Source organism: Salmo salar, chromosome ssa02 (assembly GCF_905237065.1).
Source record: "Salmo salar chromosome ssa02, Ssal_v3.1, whole genome shotgun sequence".
Taxonomy (NCBI): Eukaryota; Metazoa; Chordata; class Actinopteri; order Salmoniformes; family Salmonidae; genus Salmo; species Salmo salar.
This window is the reverse complement of record NC_059443.1, coordinates 44,546,093-44,573,786: the sequence shown is the minus strand read 5'-3', so window position 1 is coordinate 44,573,786 and position 27,694 is coordinate 44,546,093. Positions and strand designations below refer to the sequence as shown.

Genomic DNA, 27,694 nt, shown 5'->3' with positions numbered 1-27,694 from the left:
CTTGCTGAGTGGCCTTTCAGGTTATGTCGATATAGGACTCGTTCTACTGTGGATATAGATACTTTTGTACCTGTTTCCTCCAGCATCTTCACAAGGTCCTTTGCTGCTGTTCTGGGATTGATTTGCACTTTTAGCACAAAAGTACGTTCATCTCTAGGAGACAGAACGCGTCTCCTTCCTGAGCAGTATGACGACTGCGTGGTCCCATGGTGTTTATACTTGCGTACTATTGTTTGTACAGATGAACGTGGTAGCTTCAGGCGTTTGGAAATTGCTCCCAAGGATGAAACAGACTTGTGGAGGTCTACAATTCTTTTTCTGAGGTCTTGGCTGACTTTTTTTGATTTTCCCATGATGTCAAGCAAAGAGGCACTGAGTTTGAAGGTAGGCCTTGAAGTACATCCACAGGTACACCTCCAGTTGACTCCAATTTATGTCAATTAGACTATCAGAATGCCATGACAATTTCATGACATAATTTTCTGGAATTTTCCAAGCTGTTTAAAGGCACTGTCAACTTAGTGTATGTAAACTTCTGACCCACTGGAATTGTGATACGGTGAATTATAAGTGAAATAATATGTCTGTAAACAACAATTACTTGTTGTAAAGAAAAATTACTTGTGTCATGCACAAAGTAGATGTCCTAACTGACTTGCCAAAACTATAGTTTGTTAACAAGAAATTTGTGGAGTGGTTGAAAAATGTGTTTTAATGACTCCAATCTAAGTGTATGTAAACTTCCGACTTCAACTGTAAGTTCTAGACCTCAGCTGAATCTGGTAATGAATGGTGTGGCTGTTGAACAAGTTGAGGAGACTAAATGAATTGGCGTTACCTTAGATTATAAGCTGTCATGGTCAAAACATAGATTCAAAGGTTGTAAAGATGGGGAGAGGTCTGTCCAATGATAAAGAGATGCTCTGCTTTTTTGACACCACAAGCCACAATGCAATTCCTGCACGCTCTAGCTTTATTTTATCTTGATTATTGTCCAGTCATATGGTCAAGTGCTGCAAAGAAAGACCTAGTTAAGCTGCAGCAGAACAGAGCAGCATGTCTTGCGCTTCATTGGAATCAGAGGGATAATATTAATACTATGCATGCCAGTCTCGCTTGGCTAAGAGTTGAGGAAAGACCGACTGCGTCACTTCTTGTTATTATAAGAAACATTGTGTTGGAAATTCCAAAAATTGTTTGCATAGTCAACTTACACACAGCACTCACACTTACCCCACCAGACATGCCACCAATGGTCTATTCACGGTCCCCAGGTCCAGAACAAATTCACAGAAACGTACAGTATTATACAGAGCCATGAATGCATTAAACTCCCTTCCATCTTATATAGCGCAAGTGAATAGCAAACCTGGTCTAAAAAAATAAATAATCCACACCTCTCGGCACAACACCTCTCCCCCATGTGACCTACTTGTTATGTGTATGTACTGACATGTATGTGTAACAGATATGAGCGTACACACACGTTAATGTTTTAAATGTAAATTGTTAATAAATGCTATTTGGCCCCATAACAATTTCTCATGTCATCTGACCATAGCACCAGTTCCAATCCAAGTGCCAATAGCGTTTATCAAAACGCTAAGCATTTACATTTGTTGGATGACATGAAAATATAGCTTTTTGGTCACGCACACCAGTGGTGGGTTAGGCGTCAAAATAAGGATGCATAAGTAGAAAATAAGCCTATACCTACTGTAAAGTATGGTTGTGGATCTGATTTTAATGGGGCCATTTTACTTCCACTGGTCCTGGGGCCCATGTTAAGGTCAACAGCATCATGAACTTTACCTAGTACCCTGATATTTTGGCCAAAAAACCTGGTTGCCTCTGAGGCTGAAACTAGGTCGGAGGTGGATCTTCCAAGTCCCCAAGTGACCCCAAATCCAAAGAAATTGTTAATTGACCACAAAAATCGACATTTTGCTATGGCCATGTCAGAATATCAAGGATCTGGAAATATTATGTATAGAGTTCTCCAGTCTCAAAAAACATTTTAGAAAAAGGCTCAGTGCCATTATCCTCACAAAAGGTGAGGTATTGAAAGGTATATTAAAAAAAATATATATATATATATAAAAACTGGGGAGAAAATCATTTTGACCCATATCTTTTTAGAAAAAATATTTTAAATTGTTAAACAAAATCTTTCTCTGAGCAATTGTTTTAGTATAAAATACACATTTCGTATTTTTTTTTTGCATACAATTAAGCACAGGATTTGTATTATTTATTTTATATACATTTTTTTGCCAATAAGGGTGCCAATAATTTTAGACATGACTAACTGGGTTCAAACTCAAATCTACTGCACAACAACACTTTCTATGGCAAACAGAAGCAGAAGGTTCTGTGTACCCCAATGAGAGTGCAACAGAGGTGCATTAGTGATCTATGCACGTGATGAGCAACATTATTGCCTTCAACCTGAAGACATTAGTTTGACTGATGGGGTTTTAACCCAGGTCTCCTGTGCACCACACAATGTAACTTTTCAGGTCTCTAACCAGTTACTCATCACGCAAGCGTCACAAGTCACAGAACCAATGCCTAGGCCTTAGCTCCGCAGGCTAACAAAGTCTTAACCCAGTCAGTCATGTTTTTTGAAAAAACATTGAACCTTTATTTAACTAAGCACGTTAGTTAAGAACAAATTTTTTATTTACAATGACGGCCTACCGAGGAACAGTGGGTTAACTGCGTTGTTCAGGGGCAGAATTACAGATTTTTACCTTGTCAGCTCAGGGAATCGACAAGTACCCTTGCCAGAGACATGAAACTAAAGTAGTCAGCATGCTTCAGTTTGGCTGCCGGCTAGCCAAACCGAACGAGTGTGCTCGAATACTCCCTTAAAATACCTTTACTTGCCCTTACGAGTGGCGCAGCGGTCTAAGGCACTGCATTGCAGTGCTGAGCAGTCACTACAGCCTCGGATTCGATCCCAGGCTGTGTTACAGCCAGCCATGACCGGGAGACCCATGAGGCGGCACCCAATTGGCCCAGTGTCATCCGGGTTAGGGGAGGGATTTCCTTGTCTCATCGTGCTCTAGCGACTCCTTGTGGTGGGCTGAGCGCCTGCAAGCTGACTTTGGTCAACAGTGTTTACTCCGACACATTGGTGTGGCTGGCTTCTGGGTTAAGCAAGCAGTGTGGGTTAAGCAGGCAGGGTCATATTTCGGAGGACGCATGGCTCTCGACCTTCACGTCTCCCGAGTCCGTAGGGGAGTTGCAACAATGTGACAAGACTAACTACCAATGTGACAAGACTAACTACCAATTGGATACCACAAAATCACAGAGAAAAAGGGGTAAAAAAATTCTAATAATTGAAAAAAAACATTTGCTTGAAAAAAATAATTGGAAAAAAAAAAACGCAATAGTGCAGTTTGTCCATTATGAGACGCCGTAGCAAGTATGCACTTCCTCAAATAGTCAGAATTCTAACAAGATATGTCATTCATTTTGATGTTTTTGCAAAGGAGATCCTAGTCACGCAATTTTACATCCAACTAAGATGTTTGGTGCAGTATTTCTCAATGAAAAAATGTGCATGAAAACGAGTCATCCCAAAGACTTTATTGAAGAATCCCTACTGTTGACCAATCACCTGATTAAGGGACGTAGACTTCGACTTGCCTCTAGAAAAAAAAAACAGTGTCCTCAAACAGCTGAAAAATGAACAAAAACAAGAAAATATCGTCATAATATAGTATATGCACAACTGTTTCGGCTGGGAAGCATGCGGACACCTTAACATGTCAAACAAACACGTCTTCAGGTCTCAGGCAAGGTTCTCATCACATAAGCATGGGTCACTAAACCACATTCTTTTGATGCGTAACCTTGCTGGATCTTGAAGACTTGGATTAGTGTAGCAGATAGGGTTTTGTGAAACTCACTCCTCAGCCTGAAGCGTCGCCCCTTTGAAGGAGGCCTTTTGTAGCCCTTTCCTGCAGTCAAATTACCTAGTGGCCTCATGAGTAGAATGTTAATATTTTTCATAATTTCGGGGGGGCAGAAAATCTGATGTTTCTATGTCAAACAGTTGCGTTATAATTCTTATAATACAAACTCAAAATGTAATACATTTCAACTCTATATCTGACATGATACAGGTGTCTTTTTTTTAAAGAACAAAACCATGTGTGAGAGGTGTATACTTTTGTTTCAAAGTAGATTTGTTTAAGACTACCAAGAAACACTGTGTGACCCTGATTGCAGTAAATGGTTAATAGCCTGATGGGATGGAACACTTCAAATGTTTTGTATATTTTATTGTATGGGCAGTCACATGTGTTTGAGGCAGAGGTCCTGAGTTCAACTTTCGATATAAGAGGAATTAGGGGGGGGTCGCGGTACTCAATAAGCAAGCAGTATGTCATCCTTTACATTAACTTCCTCATCTCATCCATATGGGCTTCAGCTAAGTGGGTTAACCGTCTTGTGACATCCAGGATATATTCCGTTCAATCTTTTACCCAGATTTCAGCAGAAATGTAGAGAAGCAAAATTTGTTTTTGTTTTTTTAAAAGAACCACCAGTCAGGAAAATACAGACAGCTGATACTACACTGAGCAAAAATCTGTTTTTAGTTAGTTGAAAAAGAACATTTCAGATATGTTCCATACGCACAAAAGCTTAGTTCTCTCAAATTTTGTGCAGAAATGTGTTTACGTCCCTGTTACAGAGCATTTGTCCTTTGCCAAGATAATCCATCCACCTGACAGGTGTGGCATATCAAGAAACTGATTAAACAGCATGATCATTACACAGGTGCAACTTATGCTGGGGACAATAAAAATCCACTTCAAAATGTGCAGTTTTGTCACAGCACATTGCCACAAATGTCTCAAGTTTTGAGGGAGCGTGCAATTGGCATGCTGACTGCAGGAATGTCCACCTGAGCTGTTGCCAGAGAATTTAATGTTCATTTCTCTACCATATGCTGCCTCCAACGTAGTTTTAGAGAATTTGGCAGTAAGTCCAACCGGCCTCACAAACGCAGACCACATGTAACCACGCCAGCCCATGACCTTCACACCCGGCTTCTTCACCTGCAGGATCATCTGAGGGGATGTGGGGGGTGCTGAGGCGTATTTATGTCTGTAATGAAGCCCTTTTGTGGGGGAAAACGAATTCTGATTGGCTGGGCCTGGGCCTGGCTCCCCAGTGAGTGGGCCTATGCCCTCCAAGGACCACCCATGGCAGCACCCCTGCCCAGTCATGTGAAATCCATAGTTTTGGGCCTAATGCATTTATTTCAATTTACTGATTTCCTTATATGAACTGTAACTCAGTAAAATCTTTGAAATTGCGTTTATATTTTAGACCCACAGAGAGAGAGAACTGCTCCTTAAAGTAACTAACTTTGGCCTTCCGGATAGCCTGAGTGCACTCATTTCTAATTTGCCTGAACAAGAGCCAGTCAGAGTATGCGTGTGCCGAGGCTTTCGCCAAATGCAATTGTTGAGGTGGAGTAACTCTGCAACATCACGGTCGAACCAGTGGCTGAACCTGTTTTTAATTCTCATTTTCTTTATGGGGGTGTGTTCGTTAACAATACCACTGAAAATATAAAAAAAAGGAAGGTCCAAGCATCTTCAACAGAGGGGATCAAGCTGATTCTATACCATTTTACAGACAACAACTATTACGCAGAATTATTGAAAAACCCTGTTAAATGACAGTATCGATGTGTTTAATCATATTAAAGTACGTCTTTATGTTTGAAGCATTGAATTTTTGCAATCACATACATTATTTTGATGTGTGCCCATGAGTTGTTCACACCGTAACATAGGAAGATACGAAATGTTACGAGGTTACTGCACACTTCTGAGGTCTCCATACAAAAGTGAGTCACAGCAATATTCAGGAATTTCACAGGATCAATGTCAATGTATAAATTATTAAATGCTTAGTATATGATAACAACAAACAGTATCATAAATGTAGGAAAGAAAGGTTGCGTTTTATGTCACACGATTTTAGCCAAATCTGTGAAGACTCCAAGCATGAGAAAGGTGTTGATTCAACTCATTAATAATTAGCTGTAATGAATATATCTATGTTCCCCCTTTATATCTTAATGTATTCACATGGGAATGTTTTTTTTTTTTTAAAGGCTAATTTTGAATTACTTTGTTAGAAAGTTTGCAACAGCTCCAAACAGCTGTCCACGACAAGAAACGCTCACTGGTACCCTAGAACAGCGGTCCCCAACCACCAGAACGCGGTCCATTCACTACAGGGCCACACGAAGGATAAATCATTATTTATTTAAAAATCGGTCAAATAAAAGAATTGTATACAATTATAGGCCATTTGTGCAGTAATTACATTGACTTTGGTGCAGTCTCTTGGTCCTTTTCTCACCACTCTAATATCTGTCACGCCCACAACAGTTTACAGATTTTGAACTTGAGTAATGCGTGCGCTGCGAGTGCATCATGGTCTGTGTGAGCTGTGTTGCCCGCCAACTTTGTACTAGCTAGCTACGTTAGCTGACATGAATAAAAACAACCGTCGCTGTAGAGATTCTTCTGAAGGGGTAAGAGAGATAAGGGCCCAACGACGATGTCGATAATGCAGAGACAGCAGAGCCCGAAAATGCAATTTTTTTTTACCCTCATTCAATATTAAATATGATGAGTCCAACCTAAAATATGGCTTTATTGCGACAGGTGACTTGAATGCTCCAAGTCACCTGTGTGTAGTATGTGGAGATAGGGCTTCATTGCCTCGTTAGATAGCCTCAAAACTGCTTCGGCAAAGCAAATCCAAGCACCCGGCATTGAAAGACAAACCTGTTGAATTCTTTGAGCGAAGAAAACGTGAACAAGGACAGAAGCAAGTCTTGAAAGCCACCGCATCAACAAACGTGGCTGCACTGAGAGCGTCATACTTAGTGGCTAGCCATATTGCTAAGGCCAAGAAGCCTTTCATTACTGGCGAGGAGTTGATTCTACCTGCTGCTAAGGACATTTGCCGTGAACTCTTAGGAGAGACTGCAGCTAAAAAGACAGCAAAGGTTCCTCTTTCGGCCATCACCGTCAGTTAGATACGAAATGAAATAAGACAATTAATGAAATAGCGGAGGACGTTGAGGCACAACTGTTTAGAGGCTTAACAAGTCACCGTGGTATGCAATCCAGGTTGACGAATCTACCGATTAGGACAACAAGGCAACACTTCCTGTTTATGTGCGATATATATTTCAGGATGATGTGCATGAGGATATGTTGTGTGCGCTGTCCCTGCCAACTAACACAATGGCCACAGAACTATTCAAGTCTTTGGATGATTACATGTCAGGAAAATTGGATTGGTCATTCTGTGTTGGCGTATGAACGGATGGGGCTGCTGCCATGACTGGATGGCTGTCCGGTTTCGCTACCCGGGTTAAAGAGGTTGCGCCTGAATGTGAGTCTACGCACTGTCATTCACAGAGCTGGCTAGCTGAAAAATGTCACCTGAATTTAACGTCGTATTGAATGATGTTATTAAAGTTATCAATCACATCAAAGCACACGTCCTTAACTCACGTCTGTTTGGGTAGCTTTGTGAGGAAATGGACGCAGAGCACAAAGCCTCCTCTTATACATAGAAGTCAGATGGCTATCCAGGGGGACACCGCTTGCCAGCGTTTGAGTTACGAGAGCCCCTGCGGATATTTCTTTGAGAAAAAAAGTCACCACTGGCAGCACATTTCAATGACGAGGAATGGGTCGCAAAACTTGCTTACCTGTGTGACATATTCAACCTGCTCAACAAACTCAATCTGTCACTTCAGGGGAGAATGACACCTGTCATTAAGTTGCATTCAAAGCCAAACTGGAACTGTGGGGATGGCGAGTGGGCAGGGGCATATTTGACATGTTCCAAACATTAGCAGGGATTTTGGGAGAGACTGAGACTGGGCCGTCTTTCTCCCACCTGGTGCGCCTTCACCTAGCTTCGCTATCAACAGAGTTCGAGTGTTACTTCCCAACCCATTTGTGAATCGTCCATGTCCGGTAAGGAAGAAGATCAACTCGAGGTTGCAAATGACTGTGGCCTTAAAAAGTATGTTCGAGATAACTTAATCTCTGCCGACCTTCTGGATTAAAATCAAGGCTGAATATCCTGAGATGGCCACAAAAGCACTGAAAACGTTGCTTCCATTTCCAACATCTGATCTCTGCGAAGCAGGGTTTTCGACAATGACAGCAACAAAAAAACGAAAATCAAATCAAATATTATTAGGTCACATGCGCCGAATACTTACTTACAAGCCCCTAACCAACAATGTGGTTTGAAAAAATATGGATAAGAATAAAAAATTAAAGTAACAAGTAATTAAAGAGCAGCAGTAAAACAACAACAGTGAGACTATATATAGGGGGGTACTGGTACATTGAGGTAAAATGAACATGTAGGTAGAGTTATTAAAGTGACTATGCATAGATGATAACAACAGCGAGTAGCAGCGGTGTAAGAGGGGGCAATGCAAATAGTCTGGGTAGCCATTTGATTAGCTGTTAAGGAGTCTTATGGCTTAGTGTAAAAGCTGTTTAGAAGCCTCTTGGACCTAGACTTGGCGCTCCAGTACTGCTTGCCGTGCGGTAGCAGAGAGAACAGTCTATGTGGCTGGAGTCTTCGACAATTTTAAGGGCCTTCCTCTGACACCGCCTGGTAGAGAGGTCCTGGATGGCAGGCAGCTTGGCCCCAGTGATGTACTGGGCCGTTCGCACTACCCTCTGTAGTGCCCTGCAGTTGGAGGCCGAGCAGTTGCCATACCAGGCAGTGATGCAACCAGTCAGGATGCTCTCAATGGTGCAGCTGTAGAACCTTTTGAGGATCTGAGGACCCATGCCAAATCTTTTTAGTCTCCTGAGGGGGAATAGGTTTTGTCATGCACTCTTCACAACTGTCTTGGTGTGCTTGGACCATGTTAGTGACGTGGACACCAAGAAACTTCAAGCTCTCAACTTGCTCCACTGCAGCCTCGTCGATGAGAATGGGGGCGTGCTTGGTCCTCTTTTTCCTGTAGTCCACAACGATCTCCTTTTTCTTGATCACATTGAGGGAGAGCTTGTTGTCCTGGCTCTACACAGACAGGTCTCTGACCTCCTCCCTACACGCTGTCACTGTTGTGTCATCAGCAAAATTAATGATGGTGTTGGAGTCGTGCCTGGCCATGCAGTCATGAGTGAACAGGGAGCACAGGAGGGGACTGAGCAGGAGCCCCTGTGTTGAGGATCAGCGTGGCGGATGTGTTGTTACCTACCCTTACCACCTGGGGGAAACCCGTCAGGAAGTCCAGGATCCAGTTGCAGAGGGAGCTGTTTAGACCCAGTGTCCTTGGCTCATTGATGAGCTTTGAGGGCACTATGGTGTTGAATGTTGAGCTGTAGTCAATGAACAGCATTCTCACATAGGTGTTCCTTTTGTCCAGGTGGGAAAGGGCAGTGTAATAGAGACTGCATCATCTGTGGATCTGTTGGGGAAGTATGTGAATTGGAGTGGGTCTAGGGGTTCTGGGATAATGGTGTTGATGTGAGCCATGACCAGCCTTTCAAAGCACTTCATGGCTACAGACTTGACTGCTACAGGTCAGTAGTCGCTTAGGCAGGTTACCTTAGTGTTCTTGGGCACAGAGACTATGGTGGTCTGCTTGATACATGTTGGTATTACAGACTCGGTCAGGGACAGGTTGAAAATGTCAGTAAAGACACTTGCCAGTATGTCAGCGCATGCTCGGAGTACACGTCCTGGTAATCCATCTGGCCCTGCGGCCTTGTGAATGTTGACCTGTTTAAAAGGTCTTAATCACATCGGCTGCGAAGAGTGTGATCACACAGTCTTCCAGAACAGCTGGTACTCTCATGCATGTTTCGGTGTTATTTGCATCGAAGCGAGCATAGAAGTAGTTTAGCTCATCTGGTAGGCTTGTGTCACTGGACAGCTCTTGGCTGTGCTTCCCTTTGTAGTCTGTAATGGTTTGCAAGCCCTGCCACATCCGACGAGTGTCTGAGCCGGTGTAGTACGATTCGATCTTAGTCCTGTATGACGCTTTGCCTGTTTGATGGTTCGTCGGAGGGCATAGCGGGATTTCTTATAAGCTTCCGGGTTAGAGTCCCGCTCCTTGAAAGCAGCAGCTCTAGCCTTTAGCTCAGTGCGGATGTTGCCTGTAATCCATGGCTTCTCGTTGGGGTATGTACGTACAGTCACTGTGGGGACGACGTCATCGATACACTTATTGATGAAGCCAATGACTGATGTGTTGTACTCCTCAATGCCATCGGAGGAATCCCTGAACATATTCCAGTCTGTGCTAGCAAAACAGTTCTGTAGCTTAGCATCTGCTTCATCTGACCACTTTTTTTATTGATCTAGTCACTGGTCACTGCTTTAATTTTCGCTTGTAAGCAGGAATCAGGAGGATAGAACTATTCTCAGATATGCCAAATGGAGGTCGAGGGAGAGCTTTGTATGCATCTCTGTGTGGAGTGAAGGTGGTCCAGAGTTCTTTTCCCTCTGGTTGCACATTTAACATGCTGATAGAAATTTGGTCAAACGGAGTTAAGATACCCTGCATTAAAGTCCCCGGCTACTAGGAGCGCCGCCTCTGGGTGAGCGTTTTCTTGTTAGCTTATGGCGGAATACAGCTCATTCAATGCTGTCTTAGTGCCAGCCTCTGACTGTGGTGGTATGTAAACAGCTAAGAAAAAAACTGATGAAAACTCTAGGTAGGTAGTGTGGTCTACAGCTTATCATAAGATACTCTACCTCAGGCGAGCAACAACTCGAGACTTCCTTAGATATTGCACACCAGGTGTTATTAACAAAAACACATAGTCTGCCGCCCCTTGTCTTACCAGACACCGCTCTTCTATCCTGCCGGTGCAGCGTATAACCAGCCAGCTTTATGTTGATAGTGTCGTCGTTCAGCCACGTCTCCATGAAGCATAAGATATTACAGCTTTGAATGTCCCGTTGGTAGATTGATCTTCCGCGTAGGTCATATAATGTAAAGCTACAGTTGAAATCGGAAGTTTACATACATTTAAACACCGTTTTTCACAATTCCTGACATTTAATCCTAAAATAAATTCAGTCTTAGGTCAGTTAGGATGCCCACTTTATTTTAAGAATGTGAAATGTCAGAATAATAGTAGAGAGAATTATTTATTTCAGCTTTTATTTCTTTCATCACATTCCAGTTGGTCAGAAGTTTACATACACTCAATTAGTATTTGGTAGCATTGCCTTTAAATTGTTTAACTTGGGTCAAATGTGTCAGGTAGCCTTCCACAATAACTTGGGTGAATTTTGGCCCATTCCTCCTGACAGAGCTGGTGTAACCGAGTCAGGTTTGTAGGCCTCCTTGCTCACATACGCTTTTTCAGTTCTGCCCACAAATTTTCTATAGGATTGAGGTCATGGCTTTGCAATGGCCACTCCAATACCTTGACTTTGTTGTCCTTAAGCCATTTTTCCAAAACTTTAGAAGTATGCTTGGGGTCATTGTCCATTTGGAAGACCCATTTGCAACCAAGCATTAACTTCCTGATGTCTTGATGTTGCTTCAGTATATCCACATCATTTTCCTACCCCATGATGCTATCTATTTTGTGAAGTGCACCAGTCCCTCCTGCAGCAAAGCACCCCCATAACATGATGCTGCCACCACCGTGCTTCACAGTTGAGATGGTTCTTCAGCTTGCAAGTCTCCCCCTTTTTTCTCCAAACAAAACAAAGGTCATTGTTTCATCAGACCAGAGGTCATTTCTCCAAAAAGTACGATCTTTGTCCCCATGTGCAGTTGCAAACTGTATACTGGCTTTTTTATGGCGGTTTTGGAGCAGTGGCTTCTTCCCTGCTGAGCGGCCTTTCAGGTTATGTCGATATAGGACTCGTTTTATTGTGGATATAGATACTTCTGTACTTGTTTCCTCCAGCATCTTCACAAGGTCCTTTGCTGTTGCTCTGAGATTGATTTGCACTTTTTGCACCAAAATACGTTCATCTCTAGGAGACAGAACACGTCTCCTTCCTGAGCTGTATGACGATTGCATGGTCCCATGGTGTTTATACTTGCATACTATTGTTTGTACAGATTTACGAGGTACCTTCAGGCGTTTGGAAATTGCTCCCAAGGTTGAACCAGACTTGTGAAGGTCTACAATTTTTTGAGGTCTTGGCTGATTTCTTTTGATTTTCCCATGATGTCAAGCAAAGAGACACTGAGTTTGAAGGTAGGCCTTGAAATACATCCACAGGTACACCTCCAATTGATTCAAATTATGTCAATTAGCCTATCAGAAGCTTTAAAGCCATGACATCATTTTCTATGGTGTTTAAAAGGCACAGTCAACTTAGTGCATGTAAACTTCTGACCCACTGGAATTGTGATACAGTGAATTATAAGTGAAATAATCTGTCTGTAATCAATTGTTGGAAAAATTACTTGTGTCATGCACAAAGTAGATGTCCTAACCGACTTGTCAAAACTATAGTTTGTTAACAAGAAATTTGTGGAGTGGTTGAAAAACAAGTTTTAATGACTCCAACCTAAGTGTAAGTAAACTTCCGACTTCAACTGTATTTTATTGTCCAAAGATTGCACATTTGCTAGCTGGATGGAAGGAAATTAAGGTTTATTCGATCGCCTACGAATTCTCAGAAGGCAGCCCGCCTTCCGGCCCCTTTTTTTCTCCGCCGCCTCTTCACACAAATCACGGGGATCTGGGCCTGTTTCTGAGAAAGCAGTATATCGTTGGCGTCGGCCTCGTCAGACTCGTTATAGACAAAAAAAGGATTCTGCCAGTCCGTGGTGAGTAATCGCAGTTCTGATGTCCAGAAGTTATTTTCGGTCATAGAGACGGTAGCGGCAACAATATGTACAAAATACGTTTTAAAAAAGAAGTTGCAAATAAACCAACAAAAAAACAATCCGTTGGGGGCACTTGAAACGTCTGCCTTCTTCTCCAGCGCCATCTTACAATTACGGAGAAGGCTGGACATAAGGAACACCCTTCAGGTGTCACTGTCTCCCATCACCCCTAGATGGGACAGTCTTGTTGGCACGAAACAAGCTCAGGGCACCCACTAATTCAGCAACATGTTGAGTTGTAATGTTTTTATTATATGGTCATTAGAGAAAAATATGCACATTATGTTTTTATAACATTAGACCTATTAAACTAAAATGTTATGAAAAAGCGGCTATACTAAACCTATAGGCCTAATTGATATTCCTGTCGTGTCCCCCCCCCCCCACAAAAAAATAACAAATATATAGTCTATGTAAGACCTGTCCATGGTGCAAAAAAGGTTGGGGACCGCTGCCCTAGAAAGACTCATGTGACAGCCGTCTACATCTGCCAAACAAAAGTCTGGGCATGCAACACAGCCAACCTGCCAACAACAGAATAAAAAAAGCAAAGCATAAAAATAAAAAAAATACAAATACAAAAAATTAAAAACAGAAAAAGCAAAGCATGAATGCAGCTGGAATAACGTTAACTAGCTAGCTAATTGTATCATGTTAGTTAGAAAGCTAAAAATGTACAGATCACCCATTGAAGATATTTTCAAATGATCTTTACCTTTTCAGCAAAGATTGTTGTCTGTATGACAAATTATTTGAGAACGCAAGGGCATTCATTCACTTACCATACTCTGTGGGGACAGGGTCCGGGTGGTAGGTGAAGTGCGCAGCATTCCTTTTTTGTGTTTTTGTTTGGGATAAGCAATTCGGGGATAACCTCAGCAGAGTGATCCCAAACAAGCTCTGATCACCGATATTTACATTCGCGATGGAGGCTTTTGAGCCTGCACCTCTGAGCAGAAACCGTGCAGCAGCCGCCATTGCTGTTGTGAGTGTTCTGAACAGGAAGAAGAGAATGATGACAGAGTCCCTTTCAGTCGAAAGGTGCTGTGATTGGTTGAAACAGTGGGTGGTGTCAGTGGATTCAGCCTCTTGTCCAATCGCCCTACATCGACCCTGAACACTGAGGGAGTTATTTTACGCTGGCCCACGTTGACGTGTCCTCGGTCATGTTATCATCAAGACAGCATGGCATCGTCCATAAAATAAATGTTTTATATGTGTTTTATTGGGAAGGCAGATAAAGTATTTTTAACAAAAGCAATCACTTTTGCATGGGAAAACACACAATCCTACTCATTAATACACGTGCTTATTACATCACTTTTATTTTGAGCCGGCTTCGCCGTCGGACAGAGCGAGCACCCGACTCAAGTGCGGGAGGCAGCAATCAACTTTCAGCCGGTGCAAAACACGCCTGCACGGGCGCCTGAGCGAGATTAATCGAACTCCCTCCTTGACTTTTGTCACGTTCGACATTGCAGCCCACCATAAAAGCGAGTCGAGACTGACTGATCTACAAATGACTTTACAACCTAAATAACTACTCAATATTATTTGTAGATCAGTCAATCAGTCACAATTTACCCATGATACATCACGGTTTTGACGCTCTCGAACACAGCCTTTGACTCAGGTAAAGAAGTTGTGCCAAAGATTATGGATATACTGACAAGATAATCTCTCGCCCTAATAATGGGAATCGTTGTCCACAAAGCGACACGGCGGGCTGTCTAGCCCCCGCCCATCCTTTCTTTGGATTGGTGGATACATCTCATTATCTGTTTTTGAATATTCGATGAGGGTTGTTGATGCTGCACTACCTGCATCATTCAGTGAATATGCATAACTATCTCGAGACAACTCCCATATAGTGTTTTTCTCTCAAAGTTGCTGTCACATGTCCTACTTATATAAGAACTTAAGCACTACGAAACGTATATCTGATCAAATAAACCTCACGTAGCAAATATACCATAAAAATGTTTTTTTGACCAAATTCGACACTCTCTAATTGACCTTCATAAAAAAAACTTTGCTTGTTCCGTGAAAGGGAGACAGCTTTTCCTTTGAGTTGGGCCTCTCCCTCTTTCTGGCTGTGCCAAACATGAAAAAACAAATGACTTTTTATTGTGGGATGATGAAACTGTGTTGTCACTAGTTACAACAGCCACAAAGTCATACATCGTGCCCATTCATACAATTGATCTACTTAAAATTTGATTTTAAACCAATGGCATCGGCAGAAATCCATTGTCGAAGGGCAGGCAAAAATCTAGGAGGTCCAAAATGTGGGCACTCAAAACATCATTAAATTATAATGCAAGCCTACCCTATACCCTACAGTAATCGATCACAAACCACAACCCATCGAACGTGATTTCGCATTATAGACCAAATAATCTTGTAGTCCTATGTAAATCCAGGACTCTTGCATTTAACATGCTACTAGACCTACACTTAAAAAACTATAGGCAGGGCCTAATAATAAAGACTTAATTTAACTGTAAAAACAAATTACCTTTTAATTTGGCATGAACACAACCAGTCATGATCTTTTCATCTGATTGTCAAACAAATCACTTCAGAAAGTAGGCTACCTGTGCATGTTCATCCACTCCATGGACAGGGAGAGTTTGTGCAGCCGTATAGAAATAAATGATTAACATTTACATTTAAGTCATTTAGCAGACGCTCTTATCCAGAGCGACTTACAAATTGGTGGATTCACCTTATGATATCCAGTGGAACAACCACTTTACAATAGTGCATCTAAATCTTTTAAGGGGGGGTGGGGTTAGAAGGATTACTTTATCCTATCCTAGGTATTCCTTAAAGAGGCGGGGTTTCAGGTGTCTCCGGAAGGTGGTGATTGACTCCGCTGTCCTGGCGTCGTGAGGGAGCTTGTTCCACCATTGGGGTGCCAGAGCAGCGAACAGTTTTGACTGGGCTGAGCGGGAACTGTGCTTCCTCAGAGGTAGGGAGGCGAGCAGGCCAGAGGTGGATGAACGCAGTGCCCTTGTTTGGGTGTAGGGCCTGATCAGAGCCTGAAGGTACGGAGGTGCTGTTCCCCTCACAGCTCCGTAGGCAAGCACCATGGTCTTGTAGCAGATGCGAGCTTCAACTGGAAGCCAGTGGAGAGAGCGGAGGAGCGGGGTGACGTGAGAGAACTTGGGAAGGTTGAACACCAGACGGGCTGCGGCGTTCTGGATGAGTTGTAGGGGTTTAATGGCAAAGGCAGGGAGCCCAGCCAACAGCGAGTTGCAGTAATCCAGACGGGAGATGACAAGTGCCTGGATTAGGACCTGCGCCGCTTCCTGTGTGAGGCAGGGTCGTACTCTGCGAATGTTGTAGAGCATGAACCTACAGGATCGGGTCACCGCCTTGATGTTAGTAGAGAACGACAGGGTGTTGTCCAGGGTCACGCCAAGGTTCTTAGCACTCTGGGAGGAGGACACAATGGAGTTGTCAACCGTGATGGCGAGATCATGGAACGGGCAGTCCTTCCCCGGGAGGAAGAGCAGCTCCGTCTTGCCGAGGTTCAGCTTGAGGTGGTGATCCATCATCCACACTGATATGTCTGCCAGACATGCAGAGATGCGATTCGCCACCTGGTTATCAGAAGGGGGAAAGGAGAAGATTAATTGTGTGTCGTCTGCATAGCAATGATAGGAGAGACCATGTGAGGATATGACAGAGCCAAGTGACTTGGTGTATAGCGAGAATAGGAGAGGGCCTAGAACAGAGCCCTGGGGGACACCAGTGGTGAGAGCACGTGGTGAGGAGACAGATTCTCGCCATGCCACCTGGTAGGAGCGACCTGTCAGGTAGGACGCAATCCAAGCGTGGGCCGCGCCGGAGATGCCCAACTCGGAGAGGGTGGAGAGGAGGATCTGATGGTTTACAGTATCAAAGGCAGCAGATAGGTCTAGAAGGATGAGAGCAGAGGAGAGGGAGTTAGCTTTAGCAGTGCGGAGAGCCTCCGTGACACAGAGAAGAGCAGTCTCAGTTGAATGACCAGTCTTGAAACCTGACTGATTTGGATCAAGAAGGTCATTCTGAGAGAGATAGCAGGAGAGCTAGCCAAGGATGGCACGTTCAAGAGTTTTGGAGAGAAAAGAAAGAAGGGATACTCGTCTGTAGTTGTTGACATCGGAGGGATTGAGTGTAGGTTTTTTCAGAAGGGGTGCAACTCTCGCTCTCTTGAAGACGGAAGGGACGTAGCCAGCGGTCAAGGATGAGTTGATGAGCGAGGTGAGGTAAGGGAGAAGGTCTCCGGAAATGGTCTGGAGGAGAGAGGAGGGGATAGGGTCAAGCGGGCAGGTTGTTGGCGGCCGGCCGTCACAAGACGCGAGATTTCATCTGGAGAGAGAGGGGAGAAAGAGGTCAAAGCACAGGGTGGAGCAGTGTGAGCAGGACCAGCGGTGTCGTTTGACTTAGCAAACGAGGATCGGATGTCGTCGACCTTCTTTTCAAAATGGTTGACCAAGTCATCCGCAGAGAGGGAGGAGGGGGGGAGGGGGAGGAAGATTCAGGAGGGAGGAGAAGGTGGCAAAGAGCTTTCTAGGGTTAGAGGCAGATGCTTGGAATTTAGAGTGGTAGAAAGTGGCTTTAGCAGCAGAGACAGAAGAGGAAAATGTAGAGAGGAGGGAGTGAAAGGATGCCAGGTCTGCAGGGAGGCGAGTTTTCCTCCATTTCCGCTCGGCTGCCCGGAGCCCTGTTCTGTGAGCTCGCAATGAGTCGTCGAGACACGGAGCAGGAGGGGAGGACCGAGCCAGCCTGGAGGATAGGGGACATAGAGAATCAAAGGATGCAGAAAGGGAGGAGAGGAGGGTTGAGGAGGCAGAATCAGGGGATAGGTTGGAGAAGGTTTGAGCAGAGGGAAGAGATGATAGGATGGAAGAGGAGAGAGTAGCGGGAGAGAGAGAGCGAAGGTTGGGACGGCGCAATACCATCCGAGTAGGGGCAGAGTGAGAAGTGTTGGATGAGAGCGAGAGGGAAAAGGATACAAGGTAGTGGTCGGAGACTTGGAGGGGAGTTGCAATGAGATTAGTGGACGAACAGCATCTAGTAAAGATGAGGTCACGCGTATTGCCTGCCTTGTGAGTAGGGGGGGAAGGTGAGAGGGTGAGGTCAAAAGAGGAGAGGAGTGGAAAGAAGGAGGCAGAGAGGAATGAGTCAAAGGTAAACATGGGGAGGTTAAAGTCACCCAGAACTGTGAGAGGGGAGCCATCCTCAGGAAAGGAACTTGTCAAGCTCATTGATGAACTCTTCAAGGGAACCTGGAGGGCGATAAATGATAAGGATGTTAAGCTTGAAAGGGCTGGTAACTGTGACAGCATGGAATTCAAATGAGGAGATAGACAGATGGGTCAGGGGAGAAAGAGAGAATGTCCACTTGGGAGAGATGAGGATTCCAGTGCCACCACCCCGCTGGCCAGATGCTCTCGGGGTATGCGAGAACACGTGGGCAGACGAGGAGAGAGCAGTAGGAGTAGCAGTGTTATCTGTGGTAATCCATGTTTCCGTCAGTGCCAAGAAGTCGAGGTGCTGGAGGGTAGCATAGGCTGAGATGAACTCTGCCTTGTTGGCCGCAGACCGGCAGTTCCAGAGGCTGCCGGAGACCTGGAACTCCACGTGGGTCCTGCTCGCTGGGACCACCAGGTTAGAGTGGCAGCGGACACGCGGTGTGAAGCGTTTGTGTGGCCTGTGCAGAGGGGAGAGAACAGGGATAGACAGACACATAGTTGACAGGCTACAGAAGAGGCTACGCTAATGCAAAGGAGATTGGAATGACAAGTGGACTACACTTCTCGAATGTTCAGAAAGTTAAGCTTACGTTGCAAAAATGTTATTGACTAAAATGACGAAGATGATACAGTACAGCTGGCTGGTGAAGTAGGCTAGCTAGCAGTGGCTGCGTTGTTGACTTTGTTTGAACATGTAGCTGGCTAGTTAACCTCGATAGTTTCAGTACTACACCTTATCATGATACAAAAGCAACTATGTAGCTAGCTAACATAGCGCTAATCAAGACGTTCCCTTTGTAATGTATTTAGTTTCTACAATGCTGCTCGTCGGTAATAGTTGTCTAGGTTTGGAAAAATGGCGTCGCGGGGGACGAAAATAGCTGGCTAGCTAACCTAGATAATTACTCTAAACTACACAATTATCAAACTATGACAAAGACAACTAACACTGCACTAGTCAAATCGTTCCGTTGTAATGTATTAGTTTCTACAGTGCTGCTAGTCAGTAAAGGTTGGCTAGCTAGCAGTGGGTTTGATGGTGACTAGGTGTGTTGACTAAGTCTGGAGTCTGGACAACGGCGTCGCGTCGCGGCTGGCTAGCTAACCTCGATAATTACTCTAAACTACACAATTATCTTAGATACAAAGACAGCAAAGACAACTGTGTAGCTAGCTAGCACTACACTAATCAAGTCGTTCCGTTGTAATGTAATAGTTTCTACAGTGCTGCTAGTCGGTAGAAGTTGGCTAGTTGGCTAGCTAGCAGTGTTGACTAAGTTAGGAGGACGAAAACAGCTGGCTGGCTAGCTAACCTCGATAATTACTCTAAACTACACAATTATCTTTGATACAAAGACGGCTATGTAGCTAGCTAAGAAAAGATTGCTCAGATCAAACAAATCAAACCGTTGTAATGTAATGAAATGTAATATTACCTGTGGAGCGAAGCGAAGTGCGACTACCCGCTCCAAACCCGGAGAGGTGGGGGTGTTCGTTTAATTTGGAAGGGTTTATTTTAATACTTACCATGGTAAAACATATGTCGTGAAAATTCTTACACAGAGACACTCAAAGTCAATCTTAAATGAATCATCCTTTGTCAGCGCGCTGGAGAGGTTCCAACCAACTCAATGTACCATGCACATGTCAATCAGGAGCTCTGCTGGGGCAGTCCAAGCAGGTGTCTTATATACGGCTATACACAGACAAGTTATATTTGCATGATTTAGCATAACTCATGAATCATTACCATTTTGTTTCATTCATGTGACCGACCAATACTGGTTCATAACATGTGACAGACCAATACCTCACAAAGCTTTTTCTCTCTAAGCTGAGACCTTGAAACTGAGATATCTTTTGTTCATTCTCAAAACAAGGTCTGGGCGTACTGCCAAATTGCAGAAACTGATAGTGAGGATTTGTTCAGTCAGCCACTTGCATGAACACAGAAATTGGTTCATAGAACAGCACATGAATACAGCACAGAAATGTGTTACATGAAAAACATTACAATTCCATTACACATATTTACCACTGCATTTTAAACAAATAGGAGAATTATCATTATTTAGAGACCCCCCCCACATCAATTACTCTGCCATTTTAAAGTTATTTGCCCCCATCCTTGGATTTTCCTAAATAAGTCTATCTAACACACTATCATTGTTAGAATATTCATATCTCAAACACAATGTTTGCTTTAAGCAGTTTTAAGGGGACATGTCATTTTTCCCCCCTGCCTGTCAGGCCTGTGCAGCTGATGATGGCCCATCGAAACTACATCTAAACTACATTGAAAACTAATTTCCAACATATATTATCTATGCATGTTATTATCTATGCATAGTCACTTTAATAACTCTACCTACATGAACATATTACCTCAATTACCTCGACACTGGTGCCCCCACACATTGGCTCTGTACCGGTACCCCATGTTTATACCCCCGCTATTGTTATTTACTGCTGCTCTTTAATTATTTGTTATTCTTATCTCTTACTTTTTTGGGGGGTATTTTCTTAAAACTGCATTGTTGGTTAAGGGCTTGTAAGTAAGCATTTCACTGTAAGGTCTACGCCTGTTGAATTCGGAGCATGTAACAAATAACATTTGATTTGATTTTGATTTAATAGAGTTTGTCTAAAGACAAGATAAAATTGTCAATAGTCTGATGGGTGAGAATATTATCAATTGTTTATATTGTAAATGAAGAGTCTGATTAACAACACAGCTTGGAATTGACACAGAGGCAGGGAAATGAAACAGAGTACCATAAAGTGACTTTTGAAAATTCTCCTACACAAGCACTGCCTTCACAAAGTTTTCACACCCTTTGACTTTAAAAAAAAATGTTGTTGCATTACAACCCGAATTTAAAATTCATTCAATTGAGATTTTGTGTCACTGGCCTACAGTACAGTACACAATATCCCATCATGTTAAAGTTGAAATATGTTTTTAGAAAGTTTTACAAATAAAAAAGAATGTAAAGCTGAAATGTCTTGAGTCAATAAGTATCCTTTGTTATGGCAAGCCTAAATAAGTTCAGGAGTAAAAATGTGCTTTTAACAAGTCACATAATAAGTTGCATGGACTCACTCTGTGTGCAATAATAGTCTCAGTCGAGCAGTGAATTTCAAACACAGAGTTAACCTCAAAGACCAGGGAGGTTTTCCAATGCCTCGCAAAGAAGGACACCTATTGGTAGATGGGTAGAAATAAAAAAGCAGACATTGAATATCCCTTTCAGCATTGTGAAGTTATTAATTACACTTTGGATGGTTTATCAATACACCCAGTCACTGCAAAGATACAGGCATCATTCCCAACTCAGTTGCTGAAGAGAAAGGAAACAGCTCAGGCATTTCACCTTGCGGCCAATTGTGACTTTAAAACAGTTACAGAGTTTAATGGCTGTGATAGGAGGAAACAGAGAATGGATCAACAACATTGTAGTTACTCCAAAATACTAATCTAAATTAGAGTGAAAAGAAGGAAGCCTGTAGAGAATAATAATATTTCAAAACATGCATCCTGTTTGCAATAAGGCACTAAAGTAAAACTGCCCAAAAATTGCCAAAGAAATTAACTTTATGTCCTGAATACAAAGTGTTAAGTTTGGAGCCAATCCAACCCAACACATCACTGAGTACCACTCTTCATATTTTCAAGCATGGTTGTGGCTGCATCATGTTATGGGTATGCTTGTCATTGGCATAGACTAGGGAGTTTTTCAGGATAAAAAAAGAAACGTAAAGGAGCTAAGCACAGGCAAAATCCTATAGTAAAACCTAGTTCAGTCTGCTTTTCCTGATTAATTCACCTTTCAGCAGGACATTAACCTAAAACAGAAGGCCAAATCCAGACAAGTTATTTACCAAGCACATAGTGAATGATCCTGAATGGAAGAGTTAGTTTTGACTTAAATCTACTTGAAAATCTTTGTCAATACCTGAGAATGGTTGGCTAGCAATGATCAACAACCAATTTAGCAGAGCTTGAAGAATTTTGAAAAAAATAATCAGCAGATGTTGCTCAATCCAGGTGTGGTAAGTTCTTAGAGACTTACCCAGAAAGACTCACAGTTGTAATCACTGCCAAAGGGGATTCTACAAAGTATTGACTCAGGGTTTGTGAATATTTATGTAAATGTGATGTTCAAATCAAATCAACTTGTATTTGTCACATGCGCAGAATACAACAGGTGTAGACCTTACCGTGAAATGCTTACTTACAAGCCCTTAACCAACAATGCAGTTCAATAAATATAGTTCAGAAAATATTTCCTAAATAAACTAACATAATAATTAAAAAAATAGAGTCAATGTGCAGGGGTACAGGTTAGTCGAGGTAATTTGTAAAGTGACTACGCATTCAATCTTAGTCCTCTATTGACGCTTTGCCTGTTTGATGGTTCGTCTGAGGGCATAGCGGGATTTTTTATACGTTTCCAGATTGGTTTCCCGCTCCTTGAAAGCGGCAGCTCTAGCCTTTAGCTCGATGCAGATGTTGCCTGTAATCTTTCTGGTTGGGATATGTACAGTACCAGTCAAAAGTTTGGACACACCTACTCATTCCAGGGGTTATCTTCGTTTTTACTATTTTCCATGTGTGTTATTTCATAGTTTTGATGTCTTCACTATTGTTCTACAATGTAGAAATAGTAAAAATTAAGAAAAACCCTGAAATGAGAAGGTGTGTCCAAGCTTTTGACTGGTACTGTGTATGGAGACTGTTTAGTGCCAAAATAAGAATTGAAATACAGTACATGTAAAAAAAATATATATATAATGTTTCCTGATCTTTCTTTTTACACTTCAGAACAAACTTTCTTTAGATTTTGTTTTGGGGGAGGGGACTATCTGTTGTTCTGTGTAGTGAATCTGTTATTCAATGTGTTCATATGGGCTAATAGCAGTAAGACCACAAAATGTTTTTCATATAGTTTAGTAAAACCCCTCCCCCGGCTTAGACAGGGTTTAGACTCTTCAAAATAATGCAACTGCATTTGGATCTGAGCTGAATACATCACAATTAAAGCGGATATCAGAATTGGAAACGTTGTTAACAACGTTAGAGCATTCTCAACAAACAGACTCGGTAGCAACTACTCTCTCCAAAGTCAAAACAGGAGGCAAGATAGAACTAAATGTATTGATAGGACAGAGAGCAGAATTGGCCATCCATCGAGTTTGTCACAGCCTGATTTGTTTCCCCTGTCTTGTGCTTGTCTCCACCCCCCTCCAGGTGTTGCTCATTTTCCACATCATACCCTCTGCATTTATACATGTGTTTTCTGTTTGTTTATTGCCAGTTTGTCTTGTCTCGTCAAGCCTACCAGCGTGTTTTTCCCATACTCCTGTTTCTCTCTAGCGCTTGTTTTTCTATTTTTTCCGGTTTTGACCAATCTGCCTGCCCTGACCCTGAGTCTGCCTGCCGTTCTGTACCTTTCTGACTCTGTCCTGGATTACCGACCCCTGCCTGCCCTTGACCTGTTATCTGCCTGCCCCCTGTTTTGTTAATAAACATCTGTGATTTGAACTGTCTGCATCTGGGTCTTATCCTGAGGTCTGATAGTACGTACTGGCCATGACTAACTCAGCAGACTCGAACTAGCTCCACAACGCGGACTCCTCCCTAGGAGCCACCAATGGAAGACACGAGGAGTTACTTCAAGGTCTTATGGAAGGATTCCAGACCTTGGCGGAACGCCATGAATGTGCATTCCATACATTGCTGGAGCAATTCCGTGGATTGTCTGTTAGGCAGCCCGACACTACAGCAACCCCCCAGAGTGTCAGTTACCCTGCTACCAGTGGCGCCTCTCCCCAATCTACCCCGGCTTCCCGAGAACCCCGCTTACCTCCTCCGGAGCGCTACGCTGGAGATCCAGGATCCTGCTGGGCGTTTCTCTCCCAGTGTTCTCTCATCTTTGAGCTACAGCGCTCTTCATTTCCCTCAGATTGCTCAAGGATAGCGTACTTGACAACGCTGATGTCTGGGAGGGCTCCTGCATGGGCTACGGCAGTGTGGGAACAGCAATCCACCGTTTGCCTCAGTCTGTAGGAATTCGTGGCAGAAGGTACGTAAAGTGTTTGATTCTCTGTTGTCCAGGAGAGAGGAAGCTCGTAAACTGCTCCAACTACGTCAGGACTCCTGTAGTGTGGCAGACTATACAGTGGATTTTCTCACAATGGCAGCTGAGAGTGCCTGGAACCCGGAAGCTCTGTTCGATGCGTTCCTTCATGGATCATCGTAGGAGGTTAAAGACGAGCTCGCAGCCCGGGAGCTGCCTATGGATCTCAACTCGCTCATCGCCTTGACCATCCGGATCGATGGTCAAGGGAGAGGAGGTCTGATTCCAGTCCCGCCTCGCCTCCGAGGAATCCCGGAGGTCTCCGGCATCCTCGTTCCAGAGAGAATCCAAGGTTACCCGAGTTCCCCAAATGTTTACACAGACTTAACACCAAGAGTTGTCTATATTGTGGGACTACCGGTCATTACGTGTCTACCTGTCCATTAAAAGACCAGGCTCATCAGTAGGTACGAGTACTCTGGTGGGCCATACAGAGAATTTTCCTTCTCCCCTTACTCGCACCCCTCTCCATGCCATCCTGCTGTGGGGCAACCAGTCGAAATCTCTCCAGGTTCTCATTGACTCATTGGGGCCGATGAGAGTTTCATGGACGCTACCCTGGTGTCAGAGCTGGGCATCCCCACTCAGCCCCTCTCCATTCACATGGACAATTGAGCACTGGATGGATGCTCTATAGGCAGAGTCACCCACAATACTACTCCTATCAACCTGCGAGTGTCAGGGAACCACAGTGAGTCAATGCAGTTCGTGCTCATTAAGTCTCCTCAGGTTCCGTGGTATTGGGGTTTTCTTGACTCCAGCAACACAATCCCCATATCAACTGGACTGCTGGTGCTATCATGGGCTGGAGCCCGTTCTGCCACGCCCATTGCCTGAGATCGGCGCAGCCTGCCCCGGATGTCTTCCTGTGGGCTCGGAAGAAGCATCGGACCTTTCCGCCATTCCCGCAGAGTACCAGGACCTCCGGGAGGTTTTTAGCAAGGCCCGGGCCACTTCGCTTCCTCCGCATCGACCCTATGACTGTGAGATCGACCGTCTCCCAGGCACTACACCACTCCAGGGACGGCTGTATTCACTGTATTCACACACTACGAACGCCTGATGATGCCATTCGGTCTGACTAACGCTCCTGCCGTGTTCCAGGCCCTGGATAACGATGTTCAACGTGACATGTTGAACTGGTTGATGTTCGTCTACCTCGATGACATCTTCGTTTTCCCCTGCTTAGCTCAAGAACACGTTCTCTGTGTTCGACAGGTCCTCCAGCGTCTCCTGGAGAACCAGCTTTTTGTTGAAGCAGAGAAACGCGAGTTCCATCGCTCCACCATCTCCTTCCTTGGATACATCATCACTGCTGGTAATGTGAAGATGGATACCGGAAAGAAGAGAGCAGTTCCTGGACCTTAAGCACCGCTTCACCACAGCTTCCGTATTAATCCATCTGGACCCCAAGACCATCCTTCCTACCTTGTGTCTGGCAGCTACTCTCATCTGGGGAATAGACCACCAGGTCCGTGAGGCTTAGACAGGGTTTAGACTCTTCAAAATAATGCAACTGCATTTGGATCTCAGCTGAATACATCACAATTAAAGCGGATATCAGAATTGGAAACGTTGTTAACAACGTTAGAGCATTCTCAACAAACAGACTCGGTAGCGACTACTCTCTCCAAAGTCAAAACAGGAGGCAAGATAGAACTAAATGTATTGATAGGACAGAGAGCAGAATTGGCCATCCATCGAGTTTGTCACAGCCTGATTTGTTTCCCCTGTCTTGTGCTTGTCTCCACCCCCCTCCAGGTGTTGCTCATTTTCCACATCATACCCTCTGCATTTATACATGTGTTTTCTGTTTGTTTATTGCCAGTTTGTCTTGTCTCGTCAAGCCTACCAGCGTGTTTTTCCCATACTCCTGTTTCTCTCTAGCGCTTGTTTTTCTATTTTTTCCGGTTTTGACCAATCTGCCTGCCCTGACCCTGAGTCTGCCTGCCGTTCTGTACCTTTCTGACTCTGTCCTGGATTACCGACCCCTGCCTGCCCTTGACCTGTTATCTGCCTGCCCCCTGTTTTGTTAATAAACATCTGTGATTTGAACTGTCTGCATCTGGGTCTTATCCTGAGGTCTGATAGTACGTACTGGCCATGACTAACTCAGCAGACTCGAACTAGCTCCACAACGCGGACTCCTCCCTAGGAGCCACCAATGGAAGACACGAGGAGTTACTTCAAGGTCTTATGGAAGGATTCCAGACCTTGGCGGAACGCCATGAATGTGCATTCCATACATTGCTGGAGCAATTCCGTGGATTGTCTGTTAGGCAGCCCGACACTACAGCAACCCCCCAGAGTGTCAGTTACCCTGCTACCAGTGGCGCCTCTCCCCAATCTACCCCGGCTTCCCGAGAACCCCGCTTACCTCCTCCGGAGCGCTACGCTGGAGATCCAGGATCCTGCTGGGCGTTTCTCTCCCAGTGTTCTCTCATCTTTGAGCTACAGCGCTCTTCATTTCCCTCAGATTGCTCAAGGATAGCGTACTTGACAACGCTGATGTCTGGGAGGGCTCCTGCATGGGCTACGGCAGTGTGGGAACAGCAATCCACCGTTTGCCTCAGTCTGTAGGAATTCGTGGCAGAAGGTACGTAAAGTGTTTGATTCTCTGTTGTCCAGGAGAGAGGAAGCTCGTAAACTGCTCCAACTACGTCAGGACTCCTGTAGTGTGGCAGACTATACAGTGGATTTTCTCACAATGGCAGCTGAGAGTGCCTGGAACCCGGAAGCTCTGTTCGATGCGTTCCTTCATGGATCATCGTAGGAGGTTAAAGACGAGCTCGCAGCCCGGGAGCTGCCTATGGATCTCAACTCGCTCATCGCCTTGACCATCTGGATCGATGGTCAAGGGAGAGGAGGTCTGATTCCAGTCCCGCCTCGCCTCCGAGAAATCCCGGAGGTCTCCGGCATCCTCGTTCCAGAGAGAATCCAAGGTTACCCGAGTTCCCCAAATGTTTACACAGACTTAACACCAAGAGTTGTCTATATTGTGGGACTACCGGTCATTACGTGTCTACCTGTCCATTAAAAGACCAGGCTCATCAGTAGGTACGAGTACTCTGGTGGGCCATACAGAGAATTTTCCTTCTCCCCTTACTCGCACCCCTCTCCATGCCATCCTGCTGTGGGGCAACCAGTCGAAATCTCTCCAGGTTCTCATTGACTCATTGGGGCCGATGAGAGTTTCATGGACGCTACCCTGGTGTCAGAGCTGGGCATCCCCACTCAGCCCCTCTCCATTCACATGGACAATTGAGCACTGGATGGATGCTCTATAGGCAGAGTCACCCACAATACTACTCCTATCAACCTGCGAGTGTCAGGGAACCACAGTGAGTCAATGCAGTTCGTGCTCATTAAGTCTCCTCAGGTTCCGTGGTATTGGGGTTTTCTTGACTCCA

General features: G+C 44.2%; 1 protein-coding gene across 1 annotated transcript in view; it reads right to left on the bottom strand.

The window, feature by feature from the left end:
* Positions 1 to 13,934, bottom strand: part of LOC100194712 (2-oxoisovalerate dehydrogenase subunit beta, mitochondrial) — a 93,652-nt gene extending 79,718 nt beyond the window's left edge. The window contains exon 1 of the mRNA XM_014168458.2: positions 13,681 to 13,934. Coding sequence (XP_014023933.1) covers positions 13,681 to 13,876 — 196 coding nt within the window. The 5' untranslated portion in view covers positions 13,877 to 13,934. The remainder of the gene's footprint in view (positions 1 to 13,680) is intronic.
* Positions 13,935 to 27,694: the final 13,760 nt, after the last annotated feature.